The sequence below is a fragment of the Leptonotus elevatus genome, chromosome 9 (assembly GCF_054856555.1).
Source record: "Leptonotus elevatus isolate MCC_2025b chromosome 9, RoL_Lele_1.0, whole genome shotgun sequence".
Classification (NCBI taxonomy): Eukaryota; Metazoa; Chordata; class Actinopteri; order Syngnathiformes; family Syngnathidae; genus Leptonotus; species Leptonotus elevatus.
In genome coordinates, this window is record NC_141247.1 from 22,083,491 (window position 1) to 22,102,995 (window position 19,505).

The window sequence follows — 19,505 nt, forward strand, 5'->3', positions numbered from 1 at the left end:
AGATAGCATCAGGGGCTAAAGCCAAACTGTGGCAGGGTTTTTACTTTCAGGTGCTAGCTAGCTAGCCCCCATGGTGCTCGTTTACATGCTTGGGAGCTAGCTAGCTAACTAGCATCAGAGGCTAAAGTCAAACTGTGGCAGGGGTTTTCCTTTCAGGTGCTAGCTAGCTAGCTAGCTCCCTAGCTAGCTCCCATAGTGCTAGTTTACCTGCTAGGGAGTTGGCTAGCTAGCTACCACCAGGGGCTAAAAAACAAACTGTGGCAGGGTTTTTACTTTCAGGTGCTAGCTAGCTAGCCCCCATGGTGCTCGTTTACATGCTAGGGAGCTAAATGTGAATCAAGTTGAACTTGGCAAAATGTGCTGCTGCTGGTAAACATTGGCTGAAGTTGAAGCCTGGCTTGAGGCTTTTCATTGACAGAACATTTAAGCCTCCTCGTTTTCATTTGGCTGCCGAGCTCTTCCTAAAAAGTTTTTTTTGGGGGGGGGAACTTTTAGCGCAAATTGTTTTTATGTGATTGCTTACTCTAATGATGATTTTAATGTCACTTTTCTATCGTCAGGTTGATATTTTTCTGTGAATTGAGACATGCTTGGTTACTCACAGAATCGTCTGAAACATTTGCTGCTGGAAAGAAAATGCGTAAATGACTTCATTAGAGAGAAAAAAACAAAAAAACGTGTGCAGGCGTCTTCTTGACTCGTCAATAACAATATCATTCATATAGCGCTGTTTATAGAATAGGATTTCCTCACCCTAATCTAATCAAACCTCATCTAATAAACGGTTTGTCCTAATTAACACCTCCCTCAAATAAAACCTCTCTGTTGTATCATTGAACCACTGAGAACAAGCGTGAGCTATATTAATTTTTTGCCATTTTGTAAAAGACTGATTTCAAGTTTTAGAATGGTCACTAAAAGTTTTTAGTCTTGGAAGTCCAAACATCTGTTAAATTATTTTAATTGCATGAAAAATGAGACCGGATAACTTTGTTTTATTCCTTGTTTTTTTTTAATCCTCGGTTCTATTTGTTGATTCAAAAAGTTATAAAATAATACTCTTTGCTCCTTAATATTTGCTCACCATAATTATTATTTCAGACTCTAATAAAAAATAATCATTTTAATTTTTTTCCATTTTTTAATTCATAAATAAAAAAAAGTCTTTAATTTAATAGTGAATGTGTTTATCAAATCAAATACTGTATAAATTGTTAATTGTAATCTCTCATGATCATGAGTTTAGTTTGCACAAGCATTTGGCTTAAAAATAACCCAAATTGGGTCACAAATGTATTTATTTAACCCATCAAATTGGTGTAAATCAAGGAACCTGCAAAACAACCTCTTTTTGTTGAAAACCACCCATTTTGGGGTGCGTGTTTCGAGAGCTATTCGTTTGACTCAATTTTGACCCAAAAAGTTGTGTCTCGCTCTTTTTGATCCAATTCGGGTTATTTTTGACCCAGCTGAACTCCTTTTGTTCCTTTCCAGCAGACCACTGAAGCAAAACAAGTCACTTGTTAGCAATTGCAAAGTTTTTCCTAAGCGGAGAAGGTGACCGACCTGAGCTCAACGTCACCTTATATGAAAGCCGACTCAAGTCACACCAACACCCTCCCCTGATAGAAACTCTCCCATTTGTCTTATTCATGAGCGAGCGTTTGAACGCGCTCGGCTGCCGCTCACGCTCAAGGACTTGACATTTGGAGGAGACTCGCATTCGCTCCCGAGAGGACGCCGTTGTCTTGGCGTGCGTCGCTGGCGTCATCGCCACGTGTCGTTTGTTCCGCGTTTCCGCCGCACAAATTCATCCACGCATCCCAAACCACCAATACGAACACTTTTTATTGAGTTTATAGAGTTTTCAAAGTTCGCCCCTATGCTCTGCCTGAACACTGTGACAACAACTAAAAGTTTTGGCAGTTTTGGGTCGACCATCTATACGGTCTACTTTGTGGAAATTGGACAAACTCTGAAGGAAAATTCATGTTTCGTTTTGAAATCTTTACATTGACTGAATATTATCGCTTCAATCCAAAATGGCAGACTTCCTGTGTCTTTTCGGGCACGAGTTTTTGAGACTTTTTTTGTGTGTGAGTCTACCCGTGATGGACATGCCTACCAAGTTTCATATCGCTAACTGAAATTAGCTTCGGGGGCTAAATTTTCTTAACTGTGCTGTTTTCGATCCTAAAATGTCAGCTTTGAACCAAAATGGCACACTTCCTGTGTCTTTTCAGACATAGGTTCATGAGACTTTTTTGTGGATCTACTCATTATAAATATTGCGTCTAAGTTTCACATTGCTAGCTGAAATTGGCTTCAGGGGCTGAATTTATAAAATAAAGCTGTTACTTTTAGAGTTTCGAAACAATCCAAAAATGGTGGCTTCAAACCAAAATGACAGACTACCTGTGTCTTTCCAGGAATATGTTTTTGAGACTTTTTGTGTGTGGGAGTCTACTCATGATAGACATGCCTACCAAGTTTCATATTGCTAACTGAAATTAGCTTCGGGGGCTAAATTTTCTTAACTGTGCTGTTTTAGAGTTTTAAAACAATCCTAAAATGTCAGCTTTGAACCAAAATGGCACACTTCCTGTGTCTTTTCAGACATAGGTCCATAAGACTTTTTTGTGGATCTACTCATTATAAACATTGCTTCTAAGTTTCACTTTGCTCGGTGAAATTGGCTTCAGGGGCTGAATTTTCCAAATAAAGCTGTTACTTTTAGAAGTTTCAAAACAATCCAAAAATGGTGGCTTCAATCCAAAATGGCAGACTATCTGCATCTTTTCGGGCATGACTTCTTAAGACTTTTTTGTGGGTCTACTCATGATAAATGTGCCTATAAAATTTCATATTGCTAAGTAAAATTGTTTTCGGGGGCTCAATTTTCTAAGTGGTGGTGCCACTCAATTTTTCGAGTTCCAAAATGATCCTAAAATAGTGGTTTCAAACCAAAATGGCAGACTTCTAGTGTTTTTTCATGTATTCTTGAGACTTTTTTTTGTGGGTCTACTCATGACAGACATGACTACCAAATTTCATGTTGTATTTGAAACTGTCTCTGAGGGCTGAATTTTTCAAACAATTTTTCAAACAAACAAAAGGAGCGTTTAGATAACGAACTTCCTCGTTGGCGGTTCTAGAGTGGGACACATTCAGTCGTCTTGAGCAGCAATTGGAAAAGCTCACGTGGAAAATGAAAAGGACCAAAAAGCCAAAGTGTCGCGCTGCTGTCGGGATTGACCCTCCAACCCCGACGACTTAAGCGCTTGTGGCCCTGTGATGACTGCGGCCGTGTTTCCATTGCCGCCTTATTACCGCCTCGGTCCGTACTTATTACCTGCCGGCCGTACTGCCGCACGCCGCCTCCGCCGCCGCTATCCCATTACCTTCGTTTTAGACCGCCGCGACCCTTCCGCGACCCGCGACAATCTTAAACGGGGCTTTGATGCGGCTTTGATGCGACGCCGCGACGCTGTTGTTTCTCTCTCTGCGGTGATTTACGGGGCGAATTTGACACTTAAGCGTATGCAAATGAGGCGGCGGATTAGCATTCAGAGGAGGAGCTTCCTGCGACCTCCGCCGCGCTAAGGCCATTAGCATAGAGGGCATTAATATGCAGCACAGGCACAATAACGCTGTAAGTAATGCAGGAAGACAAAAGCCTTGGGGGTTTTGTTGTTGTGGGTTTTTTTTTTCAGGAGGGGGCGCTGTTATGTTCCGACTGGAAGACAATACAACAAGCCGCTATTAGTGGGGCAACTCGACATGAATTATAACGACTATGTGCGTGGATATGAATGGCAAGCTCTACATGAATAGCGGTTGCTCTTTATAGTGATGTGAAAGTGAGCAGCAAAAAAATGTGTATCCGTATATATGTGTGGCTATAAGAGTAAACTGAGTTTAAAAATATATATATTTAAAAAAAAGTTTTAGCTTTTAAATAATTGAAATACATATCCAAAGTTAAATATAAAATTTTGACAGCCCTAATATAATGATATAAAATAAATATAGAATGAAATAAAATTTTATATATATATATATATATATATATATATATCTGTCAAATGATCATTTTTTTTAAAATCAGATTAATCACATCTTAGAATTTTGATTAATCACAATTAATTAAAATTAATTGAAAAGGCTTTCTTATCAACGTTTTTTGCTCTCCACATTTGAAGAGCGCCTTTTATGTGTTAATTCTTTTGACATTTAATGTTATGAGGACGTCTTCAACTTTTTTTTATCCACTGCACACGCTCATCCCCCTCTTTTTCTAATCAGTTAATTACTTGCATAATTTAAAATGGAAAAAAAACGACCCCAATATTTTGACATGAACAAATATTCTTAATGTGATATGCAAACATTTATTAAATGCTTTACTTTAATGCATGTAGTTATGTTTATTGCTTAAACACAACCATCCGCTGTCGCGCTAAAGAATAATCTACGGTCAAAATTCATCGTGCGATTAATCTGCGTTAATTCATGATTAATGCGATCATTTTTGTGTGATTAATTAATCAGTTAACGCTTTAACTTTTGACAGCACAAATTTTTCCACTTTTATGTTAACAAGACTATGAAACATATTTTACTGTACATTTAGAACGGATATAAAATTGAAGTCATGCGATTAATTACAATTAAAAAAAATTGATTGCCTGACACCCCAAATATAAATATATAAATAAATACTGTATATAAATATATACTGTATATATATATTTATAAATAATCAGCGATGTTAATGTGACCAAAAGCGGCTAATGGTGCTAATGCTAACAAGCTCACCCTCACCTGGCACCGACCGGCCCGACTTTATTGGATCGTCCCGCTCTCATATCGCCGTCCTTATTATTCCGCATTCAAACGAGCCACCTGACTCATCATCCGGCACTTCCGCCGAGTGTTCATTACGACCAAATCCCCTGCTCCTGTCGCGGCCAGAAGTGGATGTGCCCCTCCTTGCCCTCCCACAGGCGTCACATTGACACCAATAGGGGCTTACAATGTGGGGTCAAGTTGAACGGGAAGGATTTAAGGTGGACTGTCGGGAGAGCAAAAAATGTCCCCCCCCTGAGATCATCTGCATCAAGTTGGAAGTAAACGCTTTCCCTCAAAATGACACTTCCTTATTCCCAGCAGGAAAAAGCAGACTAACTTTAATTACCTCAGTTAGCCGTCGCGGACACTAAAGAGTTAAATGAGTAAAAAACAGTACTTTTGGTTGATTAAAACCTAAAACATCAATAAGCATTTTGAATGTGCCCCTTGACTGTTGTCCATATAGGCAAAGTAATTGTAGATGAAAATATGTGCATTTACTTAAAAAACATGGTATAGTATAATTTTTCCCAGTGAGATACTGGCGTACTTTTTTTGTTTTGGTATCCGTCCACAGTGCGACACTACATTACGCTCAGATAATGTCAGTCAAGCGCGACCACGTGAGAGGATGTTCCCGGGGTAGGATGCCGACAAAAAGTCTGAAAAAGAGGCAGGATGCTCACACAATAGATGCGCCTTTTTCCTTTCCCGCCCCGACACCATCTTCTGGTGTCGCTCCGATAACACTCCAGAAGTATTTTACCGTTTTCGCCCCAGTACACATGGATGAATTGAAAAAATAGCCCAAAACACGCTTGGACATGTCAGACATGAAAAAAGTCTCAAGGACCAATGCCAAAAAGTTGAATAGGAAATTTGCCACATTTGGGCAAATTCCACAGGCTCTTCGATGAACCGCTGTTAGGAAATTCCTTCAAAAGTGCCGTGATCAGAAGTAGCTAACCTTGACAGGTGGGCGATGATAAATTAAAAAGCATTTTTTTTTGCCTATGCCATTCCATTTATCACAGCTTTAAATTAGGGGTGTCAGGTGATTAAATTTTTTAAAATCCTAATTAATCGTTTGACTTCAATAGTTAACTCGCGATTAATTGCAAATTTTGCATCTGTTCTAAATGTACAATCAAAAAAGTTTTCATATTCTTTTTAACATAAAAGTGGAACAAATGTTGAACTAAAAGAAATAATTCCTAACATTGAGTTAAAATTAGAGCTGTCAAACGATTACATGTTTTAATCAGATTAATCACATCTTAGAATTTTGATTAATCACGATTAATCGCTTAGTAAAAAAGCCTTTTTTATATAAAAAAAATATTCCCGCCAAATTTGATGTGTCAATTCTTCTGACATTTAATGTTATGAGGACGTCTTTAACATTTTTTATCCACTGCACACGCTCATCCTCCTCCTTTTTCTAATCAGTTAATTACTTGCATAATTTAAAATTGAAAAAAATGACCCCAATATTTTGAGGTGAATATTCTAAATGTGATACGCAAACATTATTAAATGCTTTACTTTAAGCATGTAAATATAATCCGCTGTCACGCTAAAGGATAATCTATGATAAAAATTAATAGTGTGATTGATCTGCGTTAATTCATGATTCGCGATAATTTTTTGTGATTAATTAATCGTTTTAACTTTGACAGCACAAGTTAAAATTAAAAAAATATGTACTGTACTGTAAAAAGTGTGATATTGATTTGTGTTGAGGTCATTTTCTGCCTCTAGATGGCATAATTGCATTTGTAAAATTTCATATTCTATTCATATTAAGAACTATCTAATCTTTAACATGAAATAACTTGTTAAATTCTGCACATTTTTAAAATTGTAAAATACAACTTGACCCCAGTCTCCACAAATATATGCATTATTATTATATTTATTACTGGTAAATGTTGACGTGTTTGCTGCGTAGCGACTGGAATTCCGCCAGTACAGACTTTCCAAGTAAGGGGCGTTTAAAAAATAAATAAACACAATTGTGGGGCGCGGTTGGCTGGGGATTTGTTTTTAAACTATGTAAAGCACTTTCAGTTAAATTTTTTGTCTGAAAAGTGCTATACAAATAAAGATTGATTGATTGAAAGGAACTTTAAATTAACACACTGATTTTGACGCCCCTACTTTAAATATTATTTTACTTTCCCCCCCCCCCCAACAAACAAAGATACAATAATAAAGCACAATTTAGTAATTTACTTAAAAAAAAAAAAAGTTTAAGTGGTTGAATGTTATGCTTGATCCCGTTCTGACTGCTCAAATTTGGGTAGAAAATATCAAATTAAGTTTAGAAATTCCTCAGTCCTTTTCAAAATCGTGAAATGTGAAAACGTATTTTGTAGTGGAGCATATGTGTCTCGATCGCAAACGTGGGCTACAACAGAAGCCCAGCCCCCTCCTGTTGATTAGTCTCTGATCAGGAATTTAAAAAGAAAGTCGCCGAAAGCCGCTCCTGTGGCGGGATGCTTCACATTCCCAACATGCGAGCCAGAAGTAACTTTTCTAAGCTGATTAGCAGGAAAAAAAAGTGGATTTTATTCATCCTTTTCTGCCCACGCATAAAGCCGGCTGCTGGAGATTTACTTGAAGCCTACTATCCGCCCCCTCCCAAAAAAAAAAACACCCACCACCCCCAAATTCGCATGTTGTCATGTAAAATATTCAAACCAGATGATATTTCATCATTAAAAAAAAGAAAAGGAGCTTCAGGTTAGTTAGCAGGCGGCTTGCGCTTTCTGCATGTTTCATCATTTTGCTGATATTCTCTGTGGAGATGAACTCGCTTGAACTCTTGCGCATAAAAACACGGGGCAGAATACGGCTGCTGACGACGATGTTTATTTTTCTCCCGAGCGTCTATTTATTTTGGAGCTCACACTCGGAACGCTTAATGAGTGTGAAATCCAAAAAACAGGGTTTTTTTTAACGTCCAATTTCTCCTGACAGAAACAAATGTGAGCTGTTGTGATGTAAAGTTGAATGTTGGTTTGTAAAGTAAAGACTCAGATTAATTTAGTGGTCATATCAAACTTCTGCGTGGTCGTTTTTTGTTTGTTGGGCAAAATCGTTTGTAGTCATGTCAAACTTATGCGGTTGCTAAGCAGAATTCATTAGTGATCATGTCAAACCTCTGTGTGGTCACTTGTTGCTAGGCAGAAGTTGTTTAGTGAAATTTGTGGTAAACCAGTATGGTGGCTTGTTGCTAGGTGGAAATTGTTGTGAGAAATATTTAGCAACCACGTTTTTATATTCATTTGTTGCTAGGCGGAATTCCCTGGGCAAAATTTGTTGTTGAGTGAACTAATACTGAAACTTTTGAGCATTCACTTGTTACTAGGCAGAGTTCACTGGGCAAAGTCACTCGTGTTTATGGCAAACTAATGTTAGCTGTTGCTCGGCAGAATTTTGGGGGCAAAATAATTTATGTCAAACTTTTGGGTGTTAATTTGTTGCTGGGCATTATTCATTTTGCCAAAAGTGGGTATTTAATTTTTCTCCCCCGCTGTTGCTAGGCAGACTTTGTTGGGCAAAGTCATCCCTCGTCATGTAAAATTTTTGTGCGTTACGTTGTTGCTAAGCAGAATTAATTTTCTTTCTTTTGGTCATTGGGCCAAAATCATTCATGCGGTTCGGTCAAACTTCTGTGATGTCGCTTGTTGCTAGGCAAAATTTGCTTGGCAAAGAAATGGGGGTCTTGTAAGTTTTGGGGGATAATCATTTGGTGCCAGGCAGAATTCGTTGGGCAAAATAAATTGTGGTTATATAAAAAAATAAATACAAATCTTTATATATTCGCCTGTTACTAAGCAGAATTTGTTGGGTCCTCAATGGGCCCCAAATAGCAAATAAAAGGACAGGGAAATTTGTGATGTTTCTTTAATGTTCGACATGGTAATTCCACAATGTTGTGTGCGTCCATGTTTATGTTCCGACTTTCTGGTGAAAGTCGGCTTTCAAGGTTAAATTGGTTTTTTTTTCCTGCATTAATTTAGCCTCATTTGCATAATGGATGACTGCTGTGGGTTGGCCAACTGCAGCAACATTTTAGGGGCAAGAGGGTTCAAAACTGCCTAACATCTGGACATGATTAAAGAAGTGTGCGGTGGTGAAAACGTAGCAGTTCAGGTACTTTTAAGACCACCAAATGGACCCACTGTGGTTCTTAAACAGAGACGGCGGCTGCTTGTAATATTCAAATTTCAGCTGGAACGTGTTCATGTTCATTTTTGTCTTCCTTAACTCATTCACTGCCATTGACGTCTACAGACGTCAAAAATTCATTTGAACTATTTCTATTAGTTTAACTTTTTTTTTCTACTTTTGTTAACAAGAGTATGAAAATCTAGATTTTTTTAGTGTACATTCTGAACAAATATATAAATGTTTTGATTAATTGTGAGTTAACTAGTGAAGTCATGCGATTAATTATGATGACAATTTTTAATCGTGATACATTTTTTTTTAATTGTAATTAATCGCATGACTTCAATAGTTAACTCACGATTAATCACACATTTTATATCTGTTTTAAATGTACAATAAAACGTTTTTTTTAGGTTTTGATACTCTTGTTAACAAAAGTGGAAAAAAAATGTTAAACTAATAGAAATAGTTCAAATGAATTTTTGACGTCTATAACCGTTAATGGCAGTGAATAAGTTAATTAGGATGTGACTTAGCCAAGCGAAAACTAGCCATTGTTGTAAATAACTGACTTTCCTCAGTCTACTGATTGGTTATTTATTAATTAATTTTTTTATAGCATACACATTTTATTGGACTCCAGATTTGAAAGGATTACCTGTGCATGCCATGCGTTGTCTATCTCGAAGACCACCGCATAACGGCTCGCTGATCGCAGATCGCTAAAAACAAGCTCCCACACGTACAGAATAACCTGAGGCTCTCTGGAGTCTCAGTCAAACTTGCTTCTCGCCAGTCGCTTCACTGGGGCTGCTGCTGCCTTCTACTCGGGAGCCGAACAGGCTTTCAGAAAATGTTGCTTCTTCGAGATCACGGCCCCTAAAAACGCCCACGCTACACTTTTGGAAGAGGCTGCAAGCCATAGCAAGGGGAAACAAATATTCACGTAGACGAGTGAAAGCTAAATGCCGAAAAAAAAATAATGTTTTTATATATATATATATATACATACAGTATATATTATTTATTATAGAGGGTATTGAGTTTTTTATTATTTTATAAAAGTTGCTGATCCATAAAATCCAGTATTTTAACCTCACTGTCACAGAAGTGTCAAAACAAAAAAATAAACACTTGTATATATCAATTGACAAAGAAGCGACAAAAAAAAGTTACGCTGATTTTTAAACATTCTTAATGGTCATGCAAGTATAAAAAAAGAAGCTGAGAGTGAATATCACCTTAAGATTTCCTCTTTTTTTTTTAACCCTAAATTGTGAGTCAATTTGTGGAGCAACTTAGCCATGATTAGCCGTGATTAGTGCGCGTCTTAAATGTAGGTGTCCAAAACGGAACTATTTGACTCAATTAACTATTTTACTGCCAAAACGTTATCCAAAAAACAACCCCAACAGTGCCAGCCGGCCGATTTCGAGCATTTTCACTCATCTTTCAAGGCAAACTGAATATTATGTGCTATGACTACACAAACATGGTGGATACCATATGAAAAATTATATTCCATTCTTTCATTAGGAAAAAAAAAAGTTTCTACCTTATTTTGTTCTTTCGTCATCGCCATTTGAAAATAGGTGTAATTTGAGTGACGTCAAGCGAAAATGAAAAAAATAAGAAAAAACAAGCTTTTTTTGTGAAAAGATACATTTTCTGCACAACAGTGACTTTGACACTAATATTTTTTGTTAAGTGACATTTTGTGAATTAGATTTAATGTGACAAACGCTTTGATCATTCACGTCATCCTTGAAAACGTTGTATTTCCTAAGATCCGCCATGTTTTCATGTAATTTGATACACGGGAGCCCATTGAAAAGAGATACAACGCTGCCATCTGCTGGCCATAGTTAACATCAATTAACGTTTTTGGTGGCATTCATTGGGATTTTAGTATACGTCATTAAACTGCACTATTAGACTAACCACCAGAGGGTGCTGGAACTACATAAATTAAAGACAACATCGCCATTTTCACAGATGTGATGCTTTTAATATCGTGACATGACGATGACGATATTGTGATAGTTTTAATATTGCGATATCGTGTTATTGCCGTTATCGTTACATCCGTAGTTTACAATGTTGAATATCATATCGGCCCGGCCAATAATCGGGCCAAAAAAACGTTCAAAATGCTTCCAGTGAGTGAAACTGAAAATGCTTTGAGTGCAAATGAGCGCGGGTGAGTTTACTACGCACCCTTTCCAAATGTATAAAAAGTGACCTGATGACGTTCTCTGTCGGGGTGCATTCTGCTTGGAATTTATTGCCGTGTCCGCATGCGACCGAGCGGGTTCACCGTCTCCAGTTGGCGGGGGTGGGGGTGTGCCTGATTTGTAGCGTATGACAACAAACACGGTCACGGCACGCGGCTCGTCAGGGAGGCTGAAGGCGTGAATGAAGGGAGGTTGTTGTCTGTCAGCCGGCTGCGGGGAGGCGAGCGGCACGGCGCACCTCAACACTTTAAGGCCGCGGGGAGCTCGGACTACGCTAAATAAATCATTTGCAAGCATCCGTGTTAGCTTGATGACGGCGGCTGACCTTTTGTGGGGTGCTATAGTTGCGGGTCAGGATTTAAATGAGCCCAAAATGTTACAAACAAACCTGTTTATATGTTTTATTTATTTATACATACGCTATAGCTCCCTTAGTTGCACTTAATAGCAACTACTTTGACTGCTATATTTATTAGGGGTGGGAATCGATTTTTGGGCCTGCAATTCGATTCAGAATCGATTTCCGACTAAGAACGATTTTTGATTCAAAATGATTTGATTGACAATGCTTTTTGCTTCAATCTATAGATGTGCAAGTAATTGTAATGCTCTACTCCAGTCTGACTCGCTAATGCTAATTAGCGCGCTACTCGCGGCACTTTTATCACTCAGAACGGCTCCACGCTGGAAAAAAACCTAACTTTTATTGGAATAACTTGATCGTGACTTTTTCCTTCTACTCTCTAATGTGGCTACAACTTAACAGTGTATTAGACCGCGTGGAACCACACTGCCCCTCAGTGGCCAAACCTGGTACAACATGACAGCGCTCCAAATAAAGGCACACAGAGACAAAGGGAAGACTGTATAAAATTATTTTAATAAAACCGATTCTGAATCGTACTAAATGAGAATCGCGGTTCTTATGAGAATCGATTTTTTTTGGGCACACCCCTAATATTTATTGCTTCTTGCCAAACAATAAAGCCACCGTGAAAACTGGAGCAAAACACGCATAGAAACATAACTTCGATTTAACTTAAGCAAAAGTATTGACAGACACAAAATAAACTAACCACGTTGGCTGTATGCAATGTCCAAAAAGGGAACTATGCTTTTCTCTCTGTCCAACTTAACATCGTCTCGCTTTGTCTTAATGATACATTCTTACTCTCCTTCCTAAGCTCTTCCTCTACTCACTTACATCCACACATCCACCCCGCTACAGTGCCCCCCTCTGGTGTGGGTGGCGACAAACACCCAAAAGCAAAGAAAACAAAATGCTCATTTGCACACAGCAAATTTGAACCATATCTAATAAACAGATGACCCATGCTTAAAGTTTGACTCACAGGAAAGCTCTCAATGTCAAAGCGGGACCAAATGTTTGGTTTTCGAATTTCACGGTGGGCCATTCTCATGATTTTCTGGACCACGGGCCGTAGCATGCCCGACGCTAATTTAACACGTGAACGTTTCGTTCTCTCGGACACATCTGGATGGCGACCTGGCTAATTGTCAACATGCGGAAAGTGCTCGGCGCGCTTAAAGAAAGGTGCTGATATGTCATAACTTGTCAGAGCACATTAGCATCAATGCTAAGTCCTAAACGGGGGTGGGGGCGGGGAGAGAGTCAGTAAATCCCATCTGGACTGCTGGGAATGAATGTAACAACACTGAAGAGCTGCCAGTCTCCGACGTAATCCCATTATCATTAAAGTGCACGTTAGCGTGCGCGTGTTTTTTTTTTTTTTTTTTTTTTAAATCAAGGCAACACTGAGTGTCTTCCCCTGGTGCGATGCTTGTAGCATTCAAAGCGGCTGGACTTCACTCGGACTTGTAAGAGCCTCAGGCCATGTCCACAATGAAGAGCAGTGAAAGCCCCGTCCCGAACCGTGGTTTCTTACACCAGCCTGTGAGGCCCACCGACAATTTAGTATTAATTTTACGTAACGTGATTGACAATTGAGTCTTCCCCGACCCTAACACGTGCGCGTATGTAAACATCCAAACCACTTTAACCTCCAACGTACAAATTGTTGTCAACATCAAAGAAATGTAAAGTCTTTTACGAGACTAACGAAACATCAAAGACCATTTAAAGTCTTGTGAAGAACCATACATAGATGATTTGGTAAACATCAAAGACCGTGTTGATTGCTATTAACCTAAAATATGTTGATTTTGTAAACATCCAAGAAGCTTCAGTCTTCAACGAGTCCACTAGCTTAGCATACGTACGGCAATTTGGTTTTCAGGTTACCTAATGTTTTTTTTTTATTGTGTGTCTTCTACAAACCTCGTCATTTTGACGATTCAGTGAACCTAACATACATGTTTATCTAAACATTAAAAAAAAAAGAAAGTCTTTCATGAACTTCACCAATTGTTTTTGTAAACATCAAAGACAGTGACCCCCAACGTTTAAGTTTTTTTTGTAAACAAATACAATTGACAAAGCATGCAACCTAATCTACGTGTTTTGTAAACATCTTAGCATTTTCAATTAACCCAACACATTTCGGTAAACATCAAAGACATTTCAGTCTTCCGGCAACCTGCGTATTTTTTGTAAAAAACACCGACTGTGGAGTCTACCATGAGTCTAACTTAAACGACATTTCAGTTTTCGATTAATTGTAAGAATGCTTGAAGTATTCCCACATGTTATTGTGATTATTATTCTCTTCACTTTTTTTGCCGTGAAACAACTCCCACATAATACTTCCGATTTACACTTTAAAAATTCCCGCCTTCCGAGGTTTTTATCGTGTGATTCCACAGTACTCGCACAATTTAACGTTAAATATCAACTTTTCCCATTTCATTTTTAATGGGACTGACATGCTCACTTCCATACATACAATTAACCATCATTGCCAGCTCTCTGACAATTGGCATTTTCACATAATTTATCTTTCAATTTATTTAACTCATTCACTGCCAATGACGGCTATAAACGTCAACCAAGACAATTTGGTCCTCAATGAACCCAAACACAAATTTGAAGTTTTCCAATAAACCGAATGAACATGTTTTTTGTAAAAATCAATGCCGATTTAGTTTTCACTGAAGCAAATGTTTTTGTTTTTAATCCATTTCGATGATTACTCAACGTCATCAATTCAACTCAATGAATGAAAGCATTTTCCCGGATGTCTTTTGGGCAGGAAAGCGACAATTTATGGTGGGACGCCTTCGCTACGGAGTTCTTCGAGGAGGACGCCACGCTCACGCTGTCCTTCTGCCTCGAGGATGGACCAAAGAGATACAGTAAGATCAATGCTTGGAATTGTCTATTGCTAAGCAAAACAGCAGCACTGACTCCCATATGTGGTTGCTCCACAATGTTGTGTACATCCATGTTCATATTCTGACCTCGAATGTTGCTATTTTCCTGAATTTCTATATTATGGTCCTTTTTCATTTCGTTTACTCCGCTTTGACAGCCAACTTCTCGGTCGCCCCACAATGTGGACTTCTGTTCGTCATTTATTAAAAGATGACGCTACACGTTATTGCGATTATTATTCGATATCGTGTCCCCTTTGGTTTCATCTGCATGCCGCAGACATATTGACGCAGATAAGGCCACTTGCGTGATTCTGCTCCGTCACGGTGGAGACGAGGCATAATCTTGCTTTTACATTTTAGATGTAATTTTAAAAAAATCCCCAAAATCCAAAAGAAACATCTCCCAATGGTGTCAAGGAGGAAACCTCCCCGTGAGAAGCGCAAGACTTAGAGGCAGCCAAGGCGGAGATGACTCACCGTCGCTCACCAGCTTCCGATTACGTATTCACCTGTGGAGAAACCAGCGTGATCCGCAGCGGTAGCAGGATTTTACAAAACACAGGAAAACTATTTATTTTACAACGGGAGGACACGCTACGCGCTACTTGACATCTGCTGGCTGCTCCCAAAATAATAATAATTTTAAAAAACAATCATGAAAGAGACATAAATGACGAGTAAAAAAAATGTGGTTAGCATCAGATTAATTGCCTGGCTAGCATGTTTGAAACCTTTTTTATCATTTCGCGCTCTTTCAAGTCAACATGCTTATACTCGCATTAGCATAGCTATTAGCTATTGTGTGAAATAATAATAAGAATAGTAATAATAATAAAAAAGCGTTTGGGTTCCAATGGAATGGTTTGCTAACACATTCGACACAGTTTGTGACAAATTGAACACGTTTTCCTTCAAGTTGATGAGCTAACAGTAGCCTAGCTGGTCAGTTAAACAGCAACTAGCATGTCAATTACAAGATGGCTAGTGGCTGCTGGTCCCTACCTCAAAATAAATAAATACTGGGTAAATAAATATTTATGGCTAGCTTTTAAATTCGGTAGAATGTTTGACACATTAAAAAAAAATGTTTTATTTCATGTCAACATGCTAACATAAGCCTAGCTTGTGTGTTAACAAAGCAGTTGGTGTGAAAATCACAAGCTTGCTAGCATCTGCTAATTTCCAACAAAAAAATAAGCACACAAAAAAAGAACAAGCTAAAACGTGTCACTCGTGTGAATGTTGGTGATCGATAAAAGATGAAAGTGCATGTTGAACGTGCGTACTGATGACATATATGTCATCGGGTGGTGCTTGCCGAAGGGGCATCAACTTCCTCAACCTCCTTTACACACCCCATCGTTGACAAATTTATTTTATTGGGCATGGATTAAAAGGAAAAATTAAACCAACTATAGGTTAGTGTTAGCTTCAAAATGAATGCCTGGCTAGTTTGTGTAAAAGACACATTTTAAACTCTTTCTTACACAACAGCATGCTAACATTAGCATAGCACATTTTGAACACATTTTCAAGTCAACAAGCGAGTTAACCTATTTTGCTAATGCTGTAAAAGACAAAATGGCTTCACATTTGGTTAGCTTAGATTTGAATGCCTTGCTTTGAGATTTTTTTGGGACAACTTTTCTCTCAAGCCAACCAGCTAACATTAGCTTATCATTCTACAGTCGTCCATAGCATTTGTTCAAAAATGAATGAGATAGCTACTTTGTTTAATTTCCTACTGTTATAGCACATATCAGTAGTAATAATAACAACAAAGCAGTTCGTCCAGTCACATGACAGCGCTCCTCATCTGGCTTTTAAAAGACAATTTGGGGGGCGTGCGTATTCTCCCTCACGTCGTAAGCAAGCGCATTAAAGTCTTTTTTTTACAGCCGTGACGCTATATTGCTTTGTTCCTGCTAATATTTTTAATGCTTGCCTGAGTGTCAAAAATGGCCTGGCGGGAGCGTGTGAGGGGTGTGTTGTTTACGCCAAACAACACTCCATCAGACAATTATTGTCCGGCGTGCCGAATATTCAACACACACACACGCGCACGCACGTAATTACGCAGCACCCCTCCAGTCACCACCGCGGCCCTCGTCTGGCTGGAGGCATCTGATGAAAGCGCCGTGATGCAACCAAAGAGCAAGACTCCCCCCCCCCCCCCCCCCCAACAAACCAGAACAACGGCGGCAAAGTGTTTCACGCAATCGTTGCAACAGGAAGATGACCACTTATTAAGCAGCCGATGCAACTTCAGTGTTATTCGTATTTCAGTCAACCCTCACTATAAGCAAACATTTGCAAAGAAGGCAAGCCAACCCAAACTGTGATCCGAAAGCACTTACATATTATCGGGTGATTTGATGATTGCAGCAAAAGTGTGAGGTAATTAAAAGTTACAAAATAAAAATGTAATAAATAAATACAAAATAATGAATGACAAAATTACTCCTTTTTTTTTTTTTTAATACACTTGGGTCAAAAATTTGGGTGGTTACTAATTTTTTAGTTTTTTTTTCCAGAAAAAAAAACTTAAATTAAGAATAATTAAATCAAATCTATAAATACATCTACTCTATGTATTATTTAAAATATGCATACTATATTGATTGTTATTTATTTAAAATTACATTTAAAATCATAATGAAAAATATAAAAATATATAAGCTTTTTTCATAATCTTATGTTCTAATGTGTTGATGTGCAAAAACATAATAGAAATTTGAAAAAGATAAAACAATCGGCACATTTTTGCCAATTATTTGAATGATTTCAAATTTTTAGCTTTAATCTTTTTTTTTTTTAACACATAAACTTAGACCATAAAGCTGGACGATTTTTGCCATCATTAAAGAGCTAATATCAGCTGATAAAACGCTCTGTTATAAAATTAAAGAAATACAATTGGACATAGAATTGTGAAACCGTCAAATGTTATGCCTGTAATTCATATCTTTATTGTTGTAAGAATTAAGAGACCAAACAGAGAAGTTTTTTTTTTTTTTTTTTAATAAACCGGCCGATTAAGGCATCTGTGTAAACGTATATAAATATATAAACGTAATATAAACGTGTCAATTCTGTCTTGACATATTTTATCAAACACATTATGAACACGTGTGGTGTTTAGCAGCAGCGTGTATTATAAAAAAGGATGTTTTGCAGAGTCGTGTGTATGAAAGAACAAAATGGGGGGGGGGGGGGGGGGGGGGGGGGTCTCGGAGGTGAAGACCGCCATCGGACTCCCTTTCTGGCGAATCAATGGATTGACAGCGGCGAGCGCGTCCGAGTGGGAAGCTGTTTTTATTGAATGGGATGCTGGAGTGTGCGTGTTGAAGGAGTGGTGGAGGGGGGGTTTGGAAAGAGAGGAGGTGGGGGGTGAGGGGGTTTGCACAGCGTGATTGACAGGTGGGAAGATGCGGCGGCGGTAGCGGCAGCGACGGCGGCTCAGCTGCAGAGCGGAGATGTAACAACCCTACCCCCCCCCCCCCCTTTCCCCTCCCTGATGATTGACAGCTGAGCTTGTCCTCACTACCACAGTGGCAGAAGATTCCAAAGGGGGCGGGATTAACTGAAAGAGCATTTTGTGTATCTTTCGATATTTGTGTGTTGTATTATGGAGGCTTCCATGCCAGTGTGTGTCCAAATGACGGTCCGTGGGTTCATTTGTGGCCCGCTTACAGTTTGTTACTATCACAGTATGTCGTGAAACTCTGTAATGCCCTCACATGTGGGAAAGGAGAGCCACAGTGGCTGTTTCGATGTTAGAAGGTATCACACATTAAGAAAAAGATTTTATGGTTTTTAAAATGTAAAATAAAAAAGGGGACATACTTTCTATTTAAAATTTAATAAATATTGCACAATTTTATTTGAAAATTAAAAATATAAAATTTGAATGTTAAAAGATATCATACATTTTTCATTTTAAAAAATACAATGGAAGGTAACCCCCACTATGTTTATTAATATTTTATTAATGCAAATCAAAAATAATAAAGCATTTACTGTAAATGATTAAAAATAGAGTGCTTCATAAAAAATCTAAATAAAATAATTAAAAATTAGTGTTTATAATTATTTTGTAATTGTCTTATTAGAAAAATATTAGATTGTTGATAAAAAATTGGAATTGAATTAATAATGAAAAATATTTGCCAACAATATATTTAAAAAAACTTATAATATTAAATAATAGCAAGATGTATTTAATAAAAAAAGAGTAAAAAAAATAATAATATATTACCCAAAAGCAAAAAACATCGGGTGTCTTACATTGACCTACTGCAAAATATGGTTGGATGACCTTTGACCTATGTGGCAAACCAAATGATTGGTTGTATGAAAAGTCCCGAAAGTTTGTGATGACGCAATCAATCAATCGTGCTGTTGCTTTGTAAAGGACGCTCATCTCAAAGCTGCGGCTGAGTTAAGGTGACATGTACACGTTCAACCTTTGACCTCTACTACATCCGCCATCTTATGTGGCGCGTGATTGAAAATCAATCGTATTGTTGTTTTGTCATGGGCCACTTCCTGCAGTCAGCTTGAAGAATGATGAAGCCAGTCTTTTTCTGGCCTGCTGCCAATCAATAATAAAAGCTCAAATTGATGCGCTTTGACTTTGATGATTTTTTCATGCGGCCTGCGTGACTCAAGTGGGCGTGAGCGCGCTAGATTTATTCGAACCGGATGAGAGCCCGCCAGCAGAACTTTATTAAGTAGAATTATTTTGCTCAGCTTTTCAGGACACTCAAACATGAAGAAGAAGATTTAATAATAATAATAATATTAATAATAATAATAATAATAAAATTATTATTATTTAGAGAGAGAACAACAGGAAGAAGATTTAATAATAATAATAATAATAATAATAATAATAATAATTTTGCACCTTCAAAATAAAAATAAAATAAAAGAACAGGACAGAAC

The 19,505-nt window shown here is 38.0% G+C and overlaps 1 protein-coding gene across 4 annotated transcripts in view; it reads left to right on the forward strand.

Annotated features, from left to right (window-relative positions):
• Nucleotides 1-19,505, forward strand: part of ldb2a (LIM domain binding 2a) — a 68,419-nt gene that overhangs the window by 4,500 nt on the left and 44,414 nt on the right. For all 4 annotated transcript variants that reach the window (XM_086085091.1, XM_086085092.1, XM_086085089.1 and 1 more), the window contains exon 2: nt 14,435-14,537. In XM_086085091.1, the coding sequence (XP_085941217.1) occupies nt 14,435-14,537 (103 nt within the window). The remainder of the gene's footprint in view (nt 1-14,434; nt 14,538-19,505) is intronic.